Raw genomic sequence first — 21,104 nt, 5'->3', positions numbered from 1 at the left:
AATCAAGCTTAATGAGTCAATGAAAAATCCAAGAAATATGGTCTTGTCTATTCTAGACAAGAAAGATGATAAACAATGAAAAAACACAAGAGAATTTGTCTCGATGAGATTTTTCTCTTTAAAAGTATGCATTTGATCCCGATCCTACAACGAATTTTGAGGTAATGAAAGTGTAGAATTTACTTTCTGATAATTTATTCTGACATAAAGCAGTTTTAAGAAAATAGTCCTCAATTTACTTCAACTTTGCATTTGAATTTTGTTTAATACCAAACAACTTCAAATTGAAAACTTTGGTGAAACTAACTCCCGCTCCAGAGACCTTGTTTATTTTCTTGTTTAATGCAATTTCCTTTCAGCAAAAAAAAAAAAATTAACTCCCGCTCAATCCCTAAATACTAATAGGAAGTAATCCCAAATGATCCTCTCTGTTTATGTGTTTGATTAGAGCTACCAGTTTGGGCATCCAAAATATTTTACTAGCCGTAAATACTTTTTGTCAATTAGATTTGACTCGGTGGCAGCTTTATTTTGAGTCCAGAGTTTGTCTTCACGCTCCGACCACCACGGACCAATGCGAACACCTCCAACCACCACTGCCAGCACCTCCGACCACCACCATCACCCAGGGCCGGTCTTGGGATTTTGGAGGCCCGAAGCGAGTTTAAAAAATGTGGCCCACATGTGTTTCATAATAAAAAAAGTTCGTATATTGAAACTTCAACGTTTTGCTTACACCTAATGTCAGGTTTAAACATTAAACTTGTGTTAATAACGGGGTCGTATGACTCGAACGATCTAATTGAGTTACTTGAAAATCGTCTTAGGTTACGAAGAGAGTCCTATTCAGTCCTTAGTCAAACTTCGATTCAATGGTTCAACGAGATACTCGGTGGAACCGGTGAGTCAATGTCTCAGTTGTTTCCTTTTTATTTGAATAGAAAAAATCAAAAATTAAAAAATGAAAGAAGTAAGAAGTCGCTATCATCTGAAAAGAATAAATAAGAGAGCAAAATATTTCAACATTCTTCTATCTTTTTGGTGGTGTGAGGTGATATTGGTGGTTGTGATATGGCGATGGTCGTCGTGGAATAGTATCACTGGTGATGATTTTGGTCGTGGAGGTGTAGTGACGATGGTGGATGTATAGTGGTGGTGGAGGTTTAATAATCTTGGTGGTGGGCGTAATAGTAGAAGTGTTGCGGTAGTGGAGGTTTGATTGTGGTTTAGGAGAGAGCAGTTAAAGACGTAAAAGAAGTCTTTGAAAAAAACGAGACTTTTAAAAGAAAATTAAAATCTTAATTTAAATGAAGCTAAAAATATTTGCCTCCCTACACTAGTATTTTTGGAGTTACTTATTTTTTATTATCATGCTACATCATATTATTTTTAATTTTGTCACTGAACTACCATAATTATAGTTAATATATGCAACGTGTATGTGTGCATATGATTTTAGAAGTTCTTTATATGTCATTACATTATTATGCAGAGAGAGAGAGAGGTGGGTAATGGAGACGGAGAGAACATGATAATCAGTAAATTGTAGAATGAAAAAGAGGGATGAGGGAAACTAGAGACTGGAGAGGGAGAGGCTGTTGTAGGTTAGGATTAATTTAGATTAGGGTTGGGGTTAAGTGGTGGTAAAAGTTTAGGATTTAGAGTTGGCCCGCTTGTCTAAGAAAATAGGGAAGCCAAATACTATGGTTTGAGTTTCTAAATGGGTCAACAAGAAGCGGGTTGGAAGGTGTGAGGGTCTTTAAAATCTGTTCTTCTAAATGTGGCCCATATCTTGTCTTAAAATTTGTAGGGGTCCCTTAAAATCTATTTACAAAATTTATAAGACGTGAGTGCCTTTAAAATTTGTTACTAAAATGTGGCCCTTATGATGTGGTGGCCCAAAGCGACGCTTTGCCTGCTTTGGGTTCAGGGTCGGCCCTGCCATCACCACCTTTGACTACCATCACCAATATGGCAATATCTCCAACCACCACCACTTTCGAACACTAGTACCACCATTTCTCTCTCCTCTTAGTGGGCTTCCTTAAGTTGGAAAAGCCCATCTAGTTTGGGGAAAGCCCACAAAATTTGGTTGGAAGACGCCTATAGAAAGAAATGGCGCAGGCCCAGTAGTAAGACTACCGCCTACCGCCTATGTCGCTGTAGCTTCTCAATCAGGTAATCAGGTTTTTGAGATTCTAGGGTTTATGATCAATCGAACACCAAAACCTCACTAAACCCCCCTTCTCTTTTACTGGTTTTTGAGCTCTGGTTCTACAAAATTTATCAGAAATGGCGTTCGCATCAGGTTTCCGTCGCCTTCTTAGTGGTGGATCATCTACCCCTTCATCTTTAATACTACAAGGGCGGTTCTTATCAATCCGTGAAAATTCAACCTTGACAATGCCAAAGCTCTTCGTCAGTGGTAAATTTCAAATCAAAACCCCCTTCATAACTAGTTTTTATCATTTACTTTATCTTTCAAGATTCATACCCAAAATTGTTCTCATTGTTCATTTTCACTTTGAAAGCTTTAATGTAGTGATAGAATTGTTCTTGCTTCAATTTCCCAAGAAGCTGTTTCTTTTCTCTAAATTATTTTAGGTCGACTTGATTTAAGTATATAATCTCTTTTGACTCTTTTTTATTCACTGGTATGTTTTTTATGTGCTCATATTTCTGGACAGTGCCAAGATTTAGTGTTTCAAATGAGCAGAGAAAGAATATGAACCTAGTTTTCCTGCTCCATGATTTTCTTCTCAAATCGTGATTAAGCTAAAAAAAAAAGTGGTTGGAAATGGTTTGGGTGGGAATGGTGTTTAGTCTTATTCCGGCTCTAGTGGAACAGTTTCTTTCCAATGTGATATAAAGGACCACTTAATGTTGGCTAAACCACACACACGATTAAGTAAACTATTCTAACAAATGAATATTTTCCTTCGACAAGGAAAAAAATCACAAAACCATCCAATGATGCTGGTTAACAAAGACTTATTAGCATAGTTTCATACTTCAACAAGGAGGTTCGGTGAGGAGGATATGAGGCCGATATAACAAATTTATAAACCATCGCCGAAGGGCTTGGCTGGCTATACTTACTACTTAGGACACTCATCTAGTAGATCATGGCGGAATGGCCCAATAATTTAATTTGTTCTCGTTAATTGATAATCCTCCTAGTTAGCTCTTCCAGACTATGAGAAAGCGTTAACCTGAATGAGTATTTGAGTAGCCAATTTGATTTTCTTGAATAAATTTGACCGAATTATATGGATTCTTCTTGTGCAGGTCTCTCGAGGCTAACCACAGATGAAAAGCTAAAAGAAGCATTTTCTCCATTTGGGCACCTTCTTGAAGGTGTGTATGTGTGTGTGTTTGTGCCCTTATTACGCTATTCCCTTTTGTTCTCAAATATGTTATGTCCCTTAGCAAAGGATGTCAGAGTTGAGTAATCCTAATAGGTCTGGAAAATGATTTTGCAGCGAAGGTAATTACTGATAGGGCATCAGGTAGGTCAAAAGGATTTGGTTTTGTCAGATACGCAACCATAGAGGAAGCCGAGAAGGCCCGAGATGGGATGAACGCAAAATTCTTGGATGGATGGGTTATTTTTGTTGATCCAGCAAAGCCTAGAGAACCAAGACCACCACCTCAGCCAGAGCCTGAGCAGTCTGAGACAGGTTTTAGGACAAACAAGACAATTGGATGGTGTGGGTAAGTTATTGTCATTCACATGAAAAAGATAAAGAAATGTATTATTTATTAGCGAGAAAATAGGTGACAAGGAGCTTCACCATCGGAGATTGGAAAACACTAAATATATCAATTCAATTTTTATTTTACCTCTTATGTTTAGAATCACCCATGCTTTCACATATTGGTTTCATATTAATAATGCTCTCTTATCAATTTTATATTAAGGTCGCCTAGACTGCAATTCTACTTGAGTAATAAAAGCAGGGAACAAGATTGTGTTTCGTTTCCTTATAGTTAAAGGTCATGCTTTAGCATATTCTGGCAAACCAGATAAATGCCAACAAATTTTCCCTTGCAATAAATATCCAAAGAAACAAGCCTATATAATATTTGGGTAAACTTATTGATATGGAACGAGCAAGTAACAGCTTTATTATCTGCTGGATGTATATAATACACGGTGACAGTAAAACCAGAAAAACCTCACAAAACTAGACATGTTCAAACAAATGCAGTAGCTCAAGTAACAAAGTCTGAAGTTTAAAAGCAATTCAATAAGAAAGAGCGCGTAAAACATAATAGCCGGTAACTGAGAGAGTTTATATGAGGAATAGCATACGATAAACAGTTGCAGTGCTAGTTGGAAAAATTCGCTTCTCGTAGTTTTACTAGAAGCTACAACTCAGGTAGCCTCGGTAATTGGCAAGTGTGCCTCACTAAGGGACTTCATGAGGAAGCTACTTCCGCACTTGGTATCGTTCCCAGTGACAACAGCAAAGTCTCGGACTTCCGCATTTGACTGCTGTATATCCTTTGAAAGAGGTGACATATCTCTGGTTATCACTTGCTTGGAACGCGATTCAGAATTTGCACCATGCTTTCTATGATGCTTCTTGTAGCTGTCACTGTTGCTGCTTCTCGAGGATTTTCCCTTGTGTTTGTGCTTGTTGCTGCTGCTAGTACTGCTCTTTTTATTGGACCTTGAAGAACGATAGCGGCTGTAACCCCCTTTGACAGTGTGAGAGAGTGATGTAGTAGGTGGGTCATATACTTCTTGAGCCCACGTCACAGTCAACTTCACCAGAGGTCCTCCTTCCTTCTTGCGGCCACCTTTCAGGGCTGACACAAGCTTCAAATGAACCTGCAAAATCAAAACCCATATATAGGAAAAATGGGGTTCAAGTAAATGATGAGCGATCACATGAAACCAATAATGAACTGACAAGGCAAACACATAAAATTCAGCTAATAGAACATCTATCTCTGTGAAAAAAGTTAAGTGTTATATTGCGAGAACCAGAATATCAGGTCAATCATTACAACGCCAAAGCACATTTACTCGTCATAAAAGCAGGCAGTTCATTGCTTCAATCTGCAACTTGCTAACTAGGTAACTACTTCAACCTCCCAGAAGAGATAAACAATAACTTTCACGCTTGTGTTCCAGGTATCGTTATTGCAGTCGTGAAAATAAACTGTGTTAACATGTTTAAAAGCAAGTAGGTGTCGCAATGGATACCAGATAAGATTGGGTGGGAAGTGATCAATTACTTGGAAGACTCTTCTACAGTGTTTACATTAATTATGTAACTCAATTTCGGTACTCTACAAATGCTACATTAACAGTATACTCACAGGTAAAGATTCTGCAAGGGGGCAAGATTGATACACTTTCTGCTCATAGAATAGTTTATCATGCATTTCCATTTTGGATAAAGGAAATGTTGCAGACCTGCTCATGGTTGGACGAATTGTGGCAGTGGGCAAATCAACCAGATGGTTCAACTCTGAGCATTCTTTTTCCAACAGTAGCAAATTTTTCAAATAACAAGCTGGAACACTATCAACAAGTGGTTCGAGCAGCTGTAGTTCAGATAGTGCATAACCAGAATTAGCTGCCATAAAGTCTTCAGAGCTACCATTTCTAGTACAGGCATATTCTTTATGATCTTCATGTGAACTGCTCACGATATGAAGGCCGTTTACATGTAAAGAATCAGTGTCATCGCAGAGAGAATTGAAATCCATTGTTATCGATAGACCTTCAACTAAAAGAAATCTGCAAAAGCAATATAGTTAGAAAAATTGCATTTCTTGTTTACATAGCAAAAAAAGAATCAATAATGAACGAACCACACCCATAATAAGAACAACAAACCTACATAGTACTATTACAATGTTGCAATCAACGCCCCTAATTCAGGGTGAAATCGTAGTATTGGGAAAATCATCAGCATAAGACTACAGTAAGTAACTTTTTGTCGGAGTTAGTTTCATGTTGGTTGCAAGGTTAGGGAGAGCCTCACTTCTTACTTCTTAGAGCTAGATTTTAAGGTGAGAGAGGCCCAAGACCAAAAGGAAGGCCTAAAGAACAGACCCACAATTTTGATATTGACTAACCACCACAGACTTTGTAGAATGGCTATTTCAACCTCGCTGAATGTAGTTCGGAACTTCTAAGACCTATAGTCAATCTATAATTACTCATTCAAATCCTTTAATGAGTTGGTGAGGGTTATGACTTATGAAAACAACTTAGATACAACCACTTTTGTTTCGATGAGTGAGAATTCACAACTAGTCTACTTTCCGTTTGCTTATAGCATAAGTGCATAACATAATCACGATATTCCAACTCTCAACAAGAACTGTGCGAGCTAAGAATACGTTGCTAAAAGTAACCTTCACGGGGTAGGTCATGTTTTGACAGTATGAGACATATTTACCAAGTATACACAGTTTCATTCTTTTATAAATGCTAACTGTCTTCAAACATAACACTCCACATTATCGTTATTAAGCCAGTAAGACAATTAGAGCAATTTATCAAGGAATCTCTCGAAAAAAAGAGAACACAAGACAAAAATCTCCCCAAAGAAATCAAGATTAGTCAGGTTTTTATTCGCATTTTTCTTCATTCAAGTCAATGGTTTCTATGTTCAAGAATAATACAGTTCGAAAATTTCTAGTCATAATCTAATGAAAGTAAGTCATAGATTACACTTCTTCATCTCCTATTAAGGACCCCAAACAACAATGAACAAAGCATTGAGCTACTTCATAGACCATCAAACAACAACGGTATATAGAACATTATAAAATTTAGAACTTTACCTCTAAAGTAAGACCGTTATTACAAGCAAGAATTTACCAATATCCTCCAAAACTATCGAAACTGAAAATAACCAAAACTTTCGATTCCCCAAATGCTTGATCTCTTTGAAAAAACTTGTGATGTTTGGATAATCAATTCCTTGGTACGATTCAGATGCAGAGATTAAAAGAAGGAGAAGAAGAACGTGAATAAAGAAAATCCCAAAATAAGAAAAATGAGAAGAGAGGCCGACGGTTAACTCAAATTACCACGACGATTCCATTTTTCAAGATGCTTAAGACGATGTGAAGAAGAACCACCATGAAAAGATGTATCAGAAGGTAACATCATTGCACGCCCTTGAAGGAAATCAACAAGCACGATAGGCATGATCAATAATCTTCGAAAGCCCTAATCAGAGCAAAACAAAACCCTCTAACGGAAATATTACCCGATCTGATCGATCGGATTATTAACACCACCAGGACCGCCGCCTCAAATCAGCCCATCAGAAGACCTTGTATCCACGTATTCGAATCAAAATCGATAACTAAAATTTCATGATAAGAGGTTCTGCAAAAGCTGAATCCAGGAATTGAAGTGGGGATATTAGAGATAGGAAGAAGACCGATATCGTTTTAATATGGAAATCAATAAGGTAGATTGTCTCCCCAAAGAGATAAGTCGAAGTAGGAGAAAATCGACGTGTACAAATTAGTATTCTTTTAAGACTGAAAATTATTAAAATCCAAGAGTGTCCCTACAATATATTGGAAATAAATTTTGTAATGTACTTCTTTACTCTTTTGTTTTGTTTTTTTCTTACCCACTTTACTAACTCGTCAGCTGGATTGTTACGTGTTAATGGATGAGAACTTGATACTTGTAGAATGAGATCCTTTACTTGATTGCTATGTGATGTTGATTGTCATTTAATCCAATTTTTTAGATTATGAAAATGTCGGTACAAGCTTTTGTTGTCACTCTCTATGACTATGCGAAAATTGTTATGTTTCATTGTCCGAATAATATGGCTTTTACTTTACGTTCTTCACTGAATCTTGCTCTGAGAGTTGTTACTTTCGTCTCGATGAATATTGCTTGTCAATCATGAATAATAATACTAATGCCGACACAATGTTTAATTTGAGTAACTGAAGCATCATTCTAGTTCATTATCTTATAATGAATTAGAATCGGAAAGAAGTTTACCTTAATCGTTTTCTCACAAAGTAAATTTGAGGCCTTTATCCCGAAGATGAGAGCTCCCATTATAGCTCCTCTACTTAAGACACCCGAGAAAGTTGACTTGATCTCTCTTCCTTAATGTCTGCTAGAACTTGAATGGAAGGTTGAAAAGAACTCTTCTTCTTGACTAAATAGATAAAATGAGAGTTTTTTCTCTAAAATCCTCTATCCACTTGATGTTGTAGAGATTGATTTTCTCTAGAGAAACTTCCACACCTTTTATGTTCTACAATGGTCCTTATATAGAGAAACCCTAATTAGAATCATATTCAAACTTTGGTAAGGAATGTCAAACTTTGGTACTGCCAAACGCCGCGCAGTAAAAGGAGGTTATAAAAGCGGTCACTGGGTGAGACATGATAGACATGAAGTTAAGTGGGAGTACAAGACTGGATTATGTCCTCCTAACTAGGTTAGGGTAAGTATCTCTGGGCCACTTGTGGAGAAGCACGTGGAAAATGTGTGGCCACACTCAAATGGATTAATAGTTAATCATTTGTTTTGACAGTTGTTCTCTACATTAAGAAAGTCTAGAAACATATGACGTATCAGATGAGATGCGAAGTGACATGAGAATCGAGTATTGCACTTGGTCTAAGGATAAGTGGGAGACTGAAGGATATATCATTTCGGTCTAAAGGAGTTGTCCTTCTGAAGGAGTGTCATTCGACCAAGGTAACAATGCGCTCAATTTGTCAGATAGGATAACGAAGACCTTATGAAAGATCATCTAGTCCGGTCGAATTAGGGATCGTAATGCTTAGCTAGAAGCCGCTTACGATCGTCGGGTCACTTCGGTGATCTGGGGGCTAACATAAGCCGGATCCTACAACAGGTTACACCAAAGAGTGGTGACTTGATCGGAGCGAGTTGACTAGTGGGAACATGTCAAATAGAAGGATTAGATCCATCTAGACAGACCCAAAAGGTTCGAATTGGATTCAGACAAAGATAGGAATAACCGGGCAAGAAAAAGAGGCATGGAAAGGCAAAGGGGACCGTATTGGATTTTGGTGTCACCAAGTGTTGTAAGAGGAATCTCAAACATCTAATGTTTAACACTAGGTTTCCAGGATCACATGCATGAACTAAAGATAAACTGGAAATTGGAAGAAGATTACCTTAATCGCTTTCACACAAACTAGATTGTAATGCCTTTTCCCGAAGATGAGAGCTTCCATCGTAGCTCCTATACTTGAGACACCTGAGCAAGTTGACTTGATCTCCCTTCTTTAATGTCAGCTAAGACCTTATGGAAGGTTGAGAAGAAAAACCATTCTTCTTTTAACTAGATAGATATATTGGGAGTTTTTCTTTATAATCTCTCCATTAGATGTCCGGAAGAGTGATTTTCTCTATGAGAAAATTCACACCTTTTCTGTTCTATAATGGTCCTGTTGGGTTATGAGTCACTCTTGTTAGTGTTGTACGCGGATTACTTTGACATCCAATGTCAAACACTAGCAATTCACAAGATCATCATGCATAAGCTAGTGATTAACTAAGAGTTAGATATTACCTTAATGGATAGTTTTCCCTCGAACCTTTCCACTCGCATGCGAAGACCAAGAGCTTCAAGTGTAGCTCCTCTACTCAAGACACCGAATGGTTTACTTGATCTCCCACCTTGTATATCAGCTAGAATAACAATGGTGGTTTGGTTACAAAGAGAAATCCTTCTTCTTTCTTTGACTAGTCGATAGCTTTTGGGAATTAGCTCACTTTCTCCTCTCTACTTGGTGTTGTAGAGTAAGAAAGCTCTAAGAGAAATTCCAAACCCTTATGCACTGACCTAAGGGTCATTATATAGAACCCTAATATGAGTCCCACTCTTTGGAAGTTCCATAAAAGCCCCTTTTAATAAAGTTGATGGAAATCGTCAAAAATAGAAACTAATTTCTATTTTTTTTAAAACCTAATTTCTATCTTTTGATTCCCTGAATTGTGGGCGCCCAAATGACGCCAAAATCGACATATTTGTCCTTCCCTATTAGAGGAACCGTCCCACCAAATTTCAGCCCAATCCGAGCCCTAAAAGTGCTCCAATTGCTTTCGGCCCAAAACCTCTTTTTTCGGGCCTTTTTGTGCTATCATTGCCCAAACTTCTTTTAGGCCTATGAGACATATTTATGGGACTATACCATGTTAATATATCTCATTCCCACTAGTCATATAATCCTATCAAGTACCCATTCTTATGTGTAACCTGATATAGGATCCAATCGTAGTTAGTCGCGAATTACTTCGTAACTCGACGATCGTAGTTGTTTTCTAGCTAAACATTATGATCCCTAAATCAACCGGACTTGATGATCTTCTTCACCAATTGTCATATGCGAAAAATTACTCGCATTGCATTCTTGGTCAAAGGACATCTCCTTGACAAAGGAATATCCTTCAGGTCCTTATATAGAGAACCCCTAATTAGAATCATATTCAGATTAGGATTTAATCTAGACCACAGAAAAGATAAGTCAGAACGAGTTCTGACTGGGAATCCTAGATGGGAGGCATTCCCATCTAGGGTTTCCCTTACATATGATCGGCAAGACCAGCCCCCTCGACCGTAAGCACCTTCTAGCTAAGAATTACGATCCCTAATTCGACCGGACTAGATGATCTTCCGGATTAGGTTATTGTTATCCTAACTGACAAATTGAGCGCATTGCCATCTTAGTTGATAGACACTCGTTCAAAAGGACATCTCCTTTAGACCGCAAGGATATATCCTTCAGTCTCCCACTTGTACTTAGAACAAGTACAATGCTCGATTCCAAAGTCACTTCGTATCTCATCTGATACGTCATACCTTTTAGACTTTCTTGATTTGGAGAACAACAGTCAAAACAAATGATTAACTATTAATCAATTTGAGTGCGGCCGCACATTTTTCTGTTGCTTCTTGTGACACCCCAAGCCAGCAATTACCGATATTGTCCTCCGTTTCGCCACCATCCTCACACGGATGGTAGGAGGTTCTGTTCGTGGCGTGAGCACTCCCAACTCCCCCAAAAGGCCTCAGCACTTACCAAGCTTGAGCATACACCTATAGCCCCGGCTCCGGACACTCTCGTGAGCAATGTGGGACTATCACAATCCCCCACCCTCAGTGAAGAGCCGTCCTCGGCTCTGATACCACTTGTGACGCCCCAAGCCCAACACTTACCGATATTGTCCTCCCTATAGCCACCACCCTCACAAGGATGGGAGGAGGTTTTGTTCGTGGGGAGAGCACTCCCATCTCCCCCAAAAGGCCTCGACACTTACCAAGCTTGAGCATACACCTATAGTCCAGACTCCAAACACTCTCGTGAGCGATGTGGGATTATCACAATCCCCCACCCTCAGCGAAGAGCCGTCCTCGGCTCTGATACCACTTATGATGCCCCAAGCCAGCAGTTACCGACACGGGCATATCCAGGATCAAAACTCAAGGTATGCCGAAAATGTTATAGAACGAAAAAAAAATATTCGAGTATCACATAATAAAATACACTAATGTTTTAATTACAACTCAAAACAAAAATCTCTTTCTAGTCCTCGCGTAAATTCATTCTCCTTTTACTCGTTCCTTGAAAGCGCTTGATAATATCTTGATCGTCGATTGTAGCAAATACATCTTTCTCCACAAAATGTCACTAAACAATCATTAAGCCATGGGTTAGACATTCGATTTCTCAACTGATTCTTCACATATTTCATACCAGAAAATACTCGTTCAACACTTGCGGTAGCCACCGGTAATGACAAAGCTAGCTTCAAAAGAGTGTACACCAATCCAAATGTGTTGTGCTTTTTTGTACGAACAAGATTCCTACATAGATCTGAAATACCCTTCCAATTCGAAAAATTATCGTCCATCTTGACACACTCAATGTAAGTCTCAAGTTGGCTAGACAACTCCTTATCACTAACATCCTTAAAGTCATTTGGGTGGAATCTTGCCAATCTCGAAAGTGAATTAAGGTCAAAATCTTGAAATGAGGAACACGGATTCAAACATGGCACACAATTCAACAACTGAACATTTTCCGGTGTAAATCGATCACCCAACTCTTTCATTACAAAATCTATGACACGCAAAAAGCAATCATTTTTGTAATAATGGAGATTTGTCAAAAACGAAGCAAGTCTTTTCGATTTATTACCTTTCACATACCTTGACTCCATGTCGGGCACATCGATTCCAAGATTTCCACAAGAACTCAGAACTTTTTCATAAAATGCTTCCCATCCACTATCTCTCATTTGTTGAAGCTTGTTCTTACTTACTTGAACAAGTTGCATGGCAGACACAATATCTTGATCCTCTTTTTGTAATGCTTGAGACAGCTCATTTGTCAATGACAAAACCTCAACCATCAAGTGCAACATAAAAACAAAACCAAATGTTTCCATAACAATCAACAAACTTGTTTGTACACCATTCGAATTTTTGTCACTTTCCAAATCTTCAAGAACTTCAATAGTGGGGGTAAACAAATCAACCAACCTACTAAGAGTACGAAAGTGAGATCCCCACCGTGTATCGCCCGCTCTTGCAATAGACAACTCTTGGTTCAACCCTGTACCCGTTTCCACCAACTCCTACTCGATTAGATTTGCAAAATGAGCAACTTGTTTTTTACGAAGCATAGATTGCCATTTGTTAGAAGATCTTAAAAAGTTCACAATACGAGACACTTTAAGAAAAAACCAATCAACATATTCATGCTTCCAACAAGAGCCAATTGAAGTTGGTGAGCAAAACAATGCACATAATAGGCTTGTGGATTTTCTTTTTAAATCAAAGTCTTAAATCAGCCAAATTTACCTTCCATATTACTTGCTCCATCATATCCTTGTCCTCGAATTTTAGATAGGCAGAATCCAAAGCCCCCTAACAATTTTCTAAGTGCATCTTTAAGAGATAGTGCAATAGTATCCTCAACATGAACAATGCCAATAAATCATTCAACAACGAATCCTCTATCATCAACAAACCGCACAACTACCGCCATTTGCTCTTTATTAGAGCAATCACCGGATTCATCAACAAGAACACAAAAAAAAACATCTCCAATTTCTCCAACTATCTTCGTAACAATTTCTACCGCACATGCATTTGGAAGTTCTTTTTGAATAGAGGGACAAGTCATCTTACAATTTTTTGCACCACTTATAAATGCTTCTGATATTCTGTCACTATTTCTCTCCAAAGCTTCAATAAACTCTAGAGAATGACCCTTATAAGTAGAATTTTCTCCTTCATCATGTGCCCTAAACGCTATTCAACCTCTAATAAGGAACTTGACTGCTTCAAGTGATGCTTTTTCACGAACAAGATAATCAGCTTCTGCTTTTGTACTATGCTTTACAAATGAAGATTCAATACCTTGATTTTTCTTCATAAGATCCTGACATGCTTTGACCCACTCTCTATTGATGATGCATAAAATGTCCAGACGTTGACTAACGTCTGAAGAGTCAAGATCAGACCCGAAGTCTACTTGGTCAACCCAGCTTAAGGCAGCAGGACCGCTGAGCCCCCGATGGTCCACCGAATATTCCCCTAACTAGGAGGTCGGCCAGAAGAAACCAGCCCTACAAAACGCCCTTGGCATGGACAGATCAGCCTTGGGGTCTTCAAAGGAATAAGGGGGATCCACACAGGTTCGCCCAGTGTCTTACGCCCAGAACTGGGTAGGCAACAGCGCCAAGCGACCTACCGACTTAATCCCCAAACTTCTAGAAAGATCTCCGTCGGCCACACATCTCGAAGTGTTTAAGCCAGTTTGGAATCCACGTATCTAAAGGTGGAAACTTCTCCTTTAGAGTCTATCACACCGGCAAGATATCTACGAAGAATCTTTAAACTTAGGAACTTCCACTTATCAAAGATCCGGGATAGACTCTGAGAGAAACCCTAGATACTCAAAGAGCACCCTGACTGGCTTGAGCGTCAGAACGGTTTTCGAACCCTTTGCAGGTTTTCCTCCCTCGGAAACAGACGAACAAGAGAAAGGAGCAGAAGCTGGAATAAAGAGAAGTAGAGCAGGATGCAGAGCAAGAAGCAGAGCTGAAAGCAGGAAAGCCAGGCTAATCAACCCTAACATAATGGAGGATTCATACATAACGGAGGATGTCATGCATCAACTCCCTTTTTCATGCTGATATAACGGAAAGCCATTATTTGACATCAGTATTTGGCGCTAGAAAGAGGGCATCTCTCCAGCAAAACCATCAATTCGGTAACCCGAATCTTATTTATCAAACTTTTCAGACAAACTACTTCCCTGAGGCCCTGAACTAGATATGTCAGAAGAAGACCGTACACCCAGCGAAATTCGGGAAACATCTTTCAACCACATGATATTCACGGTAGCCCTCGAGCGGCTCAAAGCCGAAAGAAGGCAGCAAGAGAAGAAAATCACACAGCTACAGAAGAACCTTAGCACGGCGGAAACCATGCTGAGAAAATCAGTACCGGAAACGCTCGAATCTCTGCTCTGAAAAACCCCCCCGGAAACCAATAGTCCAGTAGGCCCCCTGATCCCAGACTTAGGATCGTACTCCGGGTCAGGAGACCTGCGGGAATTCCTCGAAAATTATGTCGCAATAATGAGCTTTCGCACGACCGACACACACAACTGGTGTTCTACCTTCGCTTCCTTGCTACGAGGACCCGTTCGAGAGTGGTACGGATCATTGGCGCCGGAATCAACGAGGTCCTTCGAGGAATTCGCTCATATCTTCCTTATAACCTTTGGGAAAGAATTAACTGACAAACGAGCCACTCGCTCAAACGGGGAGTGTCATTCCAACAATCAGACGCTCCGAGAGACAACTTTCACCATAACAATGACCAAGCGCCAAACAGAGGTAGCACAAGAACTCCACAGTATGTCGGAAGCCTTGATAAAGGAGTTCACATGGAAAGAAATGGAGTGGGAGTTCGAAAGTAGGAAAGATGTCAATGTCATAGCTGGCTGACCAACCCGCGAAAGAGACGAAGGTAACAAAAGGCGTCGGAGAAACAACGAGGTCATGACGATACATGACGAAACGACGCCCCCCCCCCCCCCCCCCCCCCGTGATCTTCACCGATGAGAATCTAAGAGGGGTAATCACACCCCACACGGAGCCCCCGATGGTCCACCGAATATTCCCCTAACTAGGAGGTCGGCCAGAAGAAACCAGCCCTGCAAAACGCCCTTAGCATGGACAGATCAGCCTTGGGGTCTTCAAAGGAATAAGAGGGATCCACACAGGTTCGCCCAGTGTCTTACGCCCAGAACTAGGTAGGCAACAGCGCCAAGCGACCTACCGACTTAATCCCGAAACTTCTAGAAAGATCTCAGTCGGCCAAACATCTCGAAGTGTTTAAGCCAGTTTGGAATCCACGTATCTAAAGGTGGAAACTTCTCCATTAGTCTATCACACCGGCAAGATATCTACGAAGAATCTTTAAACTTAGGAACTTCCACTTATCAAAGATCCGGGATAGACTCTGAGAGAAACCCTAGATACTCAAAAGAGGAAACTTCCCCTTCGGTTAACGGCAACCGCCTCACCACCGCCACTAATCATAGTCGGCCTAACATCGCCTATAAAAGGCCCCCCACATCGTCCTTCACAGGACACGATCTCTTTTACCCCAAAAAAGGTCACAAGAAACTCAGAGTTCTCATATCTCGCCCCCCAAAAGGATCAATCAATATTCATTCTTTTACTGCAAAGAGCACCCTGACTGGCTTGAGCGTCAGAACGGTTTTCGAACCCTTTGCAGGTTTTCCCCCCTCGGAAACAGACGAACAAGAGCAAGGAGCAGAAGCTGGAATAAAGAGAAGTAGAGCAGGATGCAGAGCAAGAAGCAGAGCTGAAAGCAGGAACGCCAGGCTAATCAACCCTAACATAATGGAGGATTCATACATAACGGAGGATGTCATGCATCAACTCCCTTTTTCATGCTGATATAACGGAAAGCCATTATTTGACATCAGTATTCGGCGCTAGAAAGAGGGCATCTCTCCAGCAAAACCATCAATTCGATAACCCGAATCTTATTTATCAAACTTTTCAGACAAACTACTTCCCTGAGGCCCTGAACTAGATATGTCAGAAGAAGACCGTACACCCAGCGAAATTCAGGAAACATCTTCCAACCACATGATATTCACGGTAGCCCTCGAGCGGCTCAAAGCCGAAAGAAGGCAGCAAGAGAAGAAAATCACACAGCTACAGAAGAACCTTAGCACGGCGGAAACCATGCTGAGAAAATCAGTACCGGAAACGCTCGAATCTCTGCTCTGAAAAACCCCCCGGAAACCAATAGTCCAGTAGGCCCCCTGATCCCAGACTTAGGATCGTACTCCGGGTCAGGAGACCTGCGGGAATTCCTCGAAAATTATGTCGCAATAATGAGCTTTCGCACGACCGACACACACAACTGGTGTTCTACCTTCGCTTCCTTGCTACGAGGACCCGTTCGAGAGTGGTACGGATCATTGGCGCCGGAATCAACGAGGTCCTTCGAGGAATTCGCTCATATCTTCCTTATAACCTTTGGGAAAGAATTAACTGACAAACGAGCCACTCGCTCAAACGGGGAGTGTCATTCCAACAATCAGACGCTCCGAGAGACAACTTTCACCATAACAATGACCAAGCGCCAAACAGAGGTAGCACAAGAACTCCACAGTATGTCGGAAGCCTTGATAAAGGAGTTCACATGGAAAGAAATGGAGTGGGAGTTCGAAAGTAGGAAAGATGTCAATGTCATAGCTGGCTGACCAACCCGCGAAAGAGACGAAGGTAACAAAAGGCGTCGGAGAAACAACGAGGTCATGACGATACACGACGCCCCCCCCCCCCCCCCCCCCCCCCCCCCGTGATCTTCACCGATGAGAATCTAAGAGGGGTAATCACACCCCACACGGAGCCCCCGATGGTCCACCGAATATTCCCCTAACTAGGAGGTCGGCCAGAAGAAACCAGCCCTGCAAAACGCCCTTGGCATGGACAGATCAGCCTTGGGGTCTTCAAAGGAATAAGGGGGATCCACACAGGTTCGCCCAGTGTCTTACGCCCAGAACTGGGTAGGCAACAGCGCCAAGCGACCTACCGACTTAATCCCGAAACTTCTAGAAATATCTCAGTCGGCCACACATCTCGAAGTGTTTAAGCCAGTTTGGAATCCACGTATCTAAAGGTGGAAACTTCTCCTTTAGAGTCTATCACACCGGCAAGATATCTACGAAGAATCTTTAAACTTAGGAACTTCCACTTATCAAAGATCCGGGACAGACTCTGAGAGAAACCCTAGATACTCAAAAGAGGAAACTTCCCCTTCGGTTAACGGCAACCGCCTCACCACCGCCACTAATCATAGTCGGCCTAACATCGCCTATAAAAGGCCCCCCACATCGTCCTTCACAGGACACGATCTCTTTTACCCCAAAAAAGATCACAAGAAACTCAGAGTTCTCATAACTCGCCCCCCAAAAGGATCAATCAATATTCATTCTTTTACTGCAAAGAGCACCCTGACTGGCTTGAGCGTCAGAACGGTTTTCGAATCCTTTGCAGGTTTTCCCCCCTCGGAAACAGACGAACAAGAGCAAGGAGCAGAAGCTGGAATAAAGAGAAGTAGAGCAGGATGCAGAGCAAGAAGCAGAGCTGAAAGCAGGAACGCCAGGCTAATCAACCCTAACATAATGGAGGATTCATAAATAACGGAGGATGTCATGCATCAACTCCCTTTTTCATGCTGATATAACGGAAAGCCATTATTTGACATCAGTATTTGGCGCTAGAAAGAGGGCATCTCTCCAGCAAAACCATCAATTCGGTAACTCGAATCTTATTTATCAAACTTTTCAGACAAACTACTTCCCTGAGGCCCTGAACTAGATATGTCAGAAGAAGACCGTACACCCAGCGAAATTCGGGAAACATCTTTCAACCACATGATATTCACGGTAGCCCTCGAGCGGCTCAAAGCCGAAAGAAGGCAGCAAGAGAAGAAAATCACACAGCTACAGAAGAACCTTAGCACGGCGGAAACCATGCTGAGAAAATCAGTACCGGAAACGCTCGAATCTCTGCTCTAAAAAACCCCCCGGAAACCAATAGTCCAGTAGGCCCCCTAATCCCAGACTTAGGATCGTACTCCGAGTCAGGAGACCTGCGGGAATTCCTCGAAAATTATGTCGCAATAATGAGCTTTCGCACGACCGACACACACAACTGGTGTTCTACCTTCGCTTCCTTGCTACGAAGACCCGTTCGAGAGTGGTACGGATCATTGGCGCCGGAATCAACGAGGTCCTTCGAGGAATTCGCTCATATCTTCCTTATAAACTTTGGGAAAGAATTAACTGACAAACGAGCCGCTCGCTCAAACGGGGAGAGTCATTCCAACAATCAGACGCTCCGAGAGACAACTTTCACCATAACAATGACCAAGCGCCAAACAGAGGTAGCACAAGAACTCCACAGTATGTCGGAAGCCTTGATAAAGGAGTTCACATGGAAAGAAATGGAGTGGGAGTTCGAAAGTAGGAAAGATGTCAATGTCATAGCTGGCTGACCAACCCGCGAAAGAGACGAAGGTAACAAAAGGCGTCGGAGAAACAAAGAAGTCATGACGATACACGACGAAACGACGCCCTCCCCCCCCCCCCCCCCCCGTGATCTTCACCGATGAGAATCTAAGAGGGGTAATCACGCCCCACACGGACCCTCTAATGATAACAGCACTAGTGACTAATTGGAGTGTAGGGCACATCTTAATCGACACAGGCAGCTCCACCGAAGTTATAAGCAGAACATGCCTCCAAAGACTGCAGGTAAGGGCACACTGTACCGAGATCTATGACGGAAAGCCCTTCATACATAACGGAGGCTGTCATGCATCAACTCCCTTTTTCATGCTGATATAACGGAAAGCCATTTTTTGACATAAGCATCTATGATGAATATTGAGATCACCAACGTGTATGCTCAATTTATTCTTTAGATTCCAAACCTGAAAACCATCAACCACAAATGCCGAATTACTAGTACCTTTATAGAACAAATAACAAGGCAAACAAAACACACGATTTTTTTTATGCTATACTCCAACCAATCATTGTCTTTATACCAAGTATTATTAAAACGATGTTTCCAGGATCCAACTCAAAATATCCCCCCTTTTTAATATTTTATTTGAAGATGGTGAATCAAGAATAGAAGAAGGTTCTTCGGATGGTTCATCAATGGATTTATTTCTGATAGTAGTAGACTCACTAAATCTAGGGGCATGCGTAAAGAACTTGAATAACATCCTGTTAAAATATCAAACAATCAATATAAGTACATGTTTCAAACAAACAATATAAGAACTTGTCTTAATCCTATTCAATCTGAATTATTGAATTCTAAGAACCTGAATTATTGAATTATTCAAACAAACAATATAAGAACCTGAATTATTGAATTATTCAATTCTAAATTCGAATTACTCAATTCCTATTCTGAACTATTTAATTATTCATCTCTAAATTCGAATTGGAGAATTTTAATTCAAACAACTATTCCTATTTTGGAGATCGAATTTAATTATTGGAGAAAATTTAAAATATTATTACCTGTGGCAATTTGGAGACGGAGATGGAGATGAGATTTTGGAGAGGGAGAATAGGGAGATGGAGATGAGATTTTGGAGAGGGAGAGACAATTTTGGAGAGGACGAATCGATTGGGAGAGGCATAAAATAGGGGGTTTAATTTTTTCACAAAGAAATAGAGGGGATGGGTAGGGTTTTGGGGTTGGGGGATATGTAGGGTTTTTGTGGGGAAATTAGAGGTAAAAGAAATAGAAGAAGAAAAAATGACTTTAAGTGCAATAGATGGGTTTTGAACCCAGGACCCGTAGCATAAATTTCAACACCCTTACCACTGAGCCAAGGTTATTTTTAGAATTTAGGGTTGTCCATGGCGTATATGGCATCCCTCTAAATCCCCCTGGTTACCGATATTGTCCCCCCTTTCGCCACCACCCTCACACGGATGGTAGGAGGTTTTGTTCGTGGCGAGAGCACTCCTGGCTCCCCCAAAAGGCTTCGGCACTTACCAAGCTTGAGCATACACCTATAGCCCAGGCTTCGGACACTCTCCTGAGCTATGTGGGACTATCACACTTTTTCTCAACTGTTCGGAGATAAACTGTCACAACTCCTTCTGACCCGAATTAGGGTTTTCACCCTAATATGGTGAGCCCGGCCACTTAAGCCCATTATGGGCTTATCCTGGACGACCCACCCACCTTATATGGCCGGTCCTGATCAATTCTCTTTTGGGCTTGATCAGGACACCCTATAAGTGGGTTTTACCATTTTTCGGGCTTATCTTTCGAGCCCGATTTTTTCTATCTTTTTGGCACTATCAGACTGGATCATATCCATTTATAGGAAAACTCCCACTAGTCAACTCTTTCCGATCAAGCTACTATTTTGTGGTGTAATCCGTTGTAGGATCCGGTCTATGTTAGCCGCGGACTACCGAAGTAACCCGACGATCGTAAGCGGCTTCTAGCTAAGCATTACGATCCTTAATTGGACCGGACTAGATGATCTTCCGGATAAAGTCATCTTTATCCTAACTGAAAAATTGTACGCATTGCCATCTTGGTCGAAAGACACTCCTATGGAAGGACATCTCCTTTGGAATGACATCTCCTTCAGACCGGAGGACGATGTCCTTCACCACCCTCACACGGATGGTAGGAGGTTTTGTTCGTGGCGAGAGCATTCCAAACTCCCCCAAAAGGCCTCGGCACTTACCAAGCTTGAGCATACACCTATGGCCCAGGCTCCAGACACTCTCGTGAGCAATGTGGGACTATCATACTTCTTCTCAACTGACGCAGAGATACTAATTCTAACCTTGTTAGTAGGCCATAATCCTGTCTTGTACTCCCACTTAACTTCATGTCTATTATATCTCACCAAGTGTCCGCTTTTATAACCTTCTTTTGCGGAGCGACGTTTGGCGGTACCATTAGACATTCCTTACATAAGATGAGTGACGCACTCATGTTTAAG

The 21,104-nt window shown here is 41.1% G+C and overlaps 3 protein-coding genes across 4 annotated transcripts; 1 reads left to right on the top strand and 2 right to left on the bottom strand.

Annotated features, from left to right (window-relative positions):
• Positions 1-2,068: 2,068 nt before the first annotated feature.
• LOC147567853 (RNA-binding (RRM/RBD/RNP motifs) family protein) lies at positions 2,069-3,849 on the top strand. Its single transcript, XM_086654382.1, has 3 exons — positions 2,069-2,425; positions 3,289-3,357; positions 3,483-3,849. The coding sequence occupies exons 1-3, from the start codon at positions 2,293-2,295 to the stop codon at positions 3,716-3,718; spliced, it is 438 nt and encodes a 145-aa protein (XP_086510508.1). The 5' UTR covers positions 2,069-2,292; the 3' UTR covers positions 3,719-3,849.
• A 250-nt stretch (positions 3,850-4,099) lies between these two features.
• On the bottom strand, positions 4,100-7,635 carry LOC147567852 (uncharacterized). Of its 2 annotated transcripts, none has more exons than XM_086654380.1 (3): positions 6,811-7,635; positions 5,332-5,755; positions 4,100-4,837 (listed from the first exon to the last, which is right to left on the bottom strand). In XM_086654380.1, exons 2-3 carry the CDS (start codon positions 5,722-5,724, stop codon positions 4,379-4,381), a joined length of 852 nt encoding a protein of 283 aa, XP_086510506.1. In that variant the 5' UTR covers positions 5,725-5,755; positions 6,811-7,635; the 3' UTR covers positions 4,100-4,378. The 2 variants fall into 2 exon arrangements, with proteins under 2 accessions (XP_086510506.1, XP_086510507.1); XM_086654381.1 differs by having other exon boundaries at positions 5,332-5,744; positions 6,811-7,582.
• A 3,964-nt stretch (positions 7,636-11,599) lies between these two features.
• LOC147567851 (uncharacterized) lies at positions 11,600-13,176 on the bottom strand. Its single transcript, XM_086658607.1, has 3 exons — positions 13,033-13,176; positions 12,852-12,917; positions 11,600-12,625 (listed from the first exon to the last, which is right to left on the bottom strand). The coding sequence occupies exons 1-3, from the start codon at positions 13,174-13,176 to the stop codon at positions 11,600-11,602; spliced, it is 1,236 nt and encodes a 411-aa protein (XP_086514733.1).
• Positions 13,177-21,104: the final 7,928 nt, after the last annotated feature.

The sequence above is a fragment of the Eschscholzia californica genome, unplaced genomic scaffold (assembly GCF_041429995.1).
Source record: "Eschscholzia californica isolate CP2 unplaced genomic scaffold, dmEscCali1.0.p SCAF_1, whole genome shotgun sequence".
NCBI lineage: Eukaryota > Viridiplantae > Streptophyta > Magnoliopsida > Ranunculales > Papaveraceae > Eschscholzia > Eschscholzia californica.
This window is presented reverse-complemented; position numbering and strand designations above follow the sequence as displayed.

What these genes read in the sequence shown, in the direction of transcription:
- LOC147567853 (XM_086654382.1), top strand. Translation starts at nt 2,293, where the DNA reads ATGGCGTTCGCATCAGGTTTCCGTCGCCTTCTTAGTGGTGGATCATCT. An exon ending in GCCAAAGCTCTTCGTCAGTG is followed by an intron (nt 2,426 to 3,288) that starts GTAAATTTCAAA and finishes CTTCTTGTGCAG; the next exon opens with GTCTCTCGAGGCTAACCACA. An exon ending in ATTTGGGCACCTTCTTGAAG is followed by an intron (nt 3,358 to 3,482) that starts GTGTGTATGTGT and finishes ATGATTTTGCAG; the next exon opens with CGAAGGTAATTACTGATAGG.
- LOC147567852 (XM_086654380.1), bottom strand. Translation starts at nt 5,724, where the DNA reads ATGGATTTCAATTCTCTCTGCGATGACACTGATTCTTTACATGTAAAC. An exon ending in CCCTTGCAGAATCTTTACCT is followed by an intron (nt 4,838 to 5,331) that starts GTGAGTATACTG and finishes TTGATTTTGCAG; the next exon opens with GTTCATTTGAAGCTTGTGTC.
- LOC147567851 (XM_086658607.1), bottom strand. Translation starts at nt 13,176, where the DNA reads ATGACTTGTCCCTCTATTCAAAAAGAACTTCCAAATGCATGTGCGGTA. An exon ending in CTAATAAAGAGCAAATGGCG is followed by an intron (nt 12,918 to 13,032) that starts GTAGTTGTGCGG and finishes GAAAATTGTTAG; the next exon opens with GGGGCTTTGGATTCTGCCTA. An exon ending in TGGAGCAAGTAATATGGAAG is followed by an intron (nt 12,626 to 12,851) that starts GTAAATTTGGCT and finishes CTAATCGAGTAG; the next exon opens with GAGTTGGTGGAAACGGGTAC.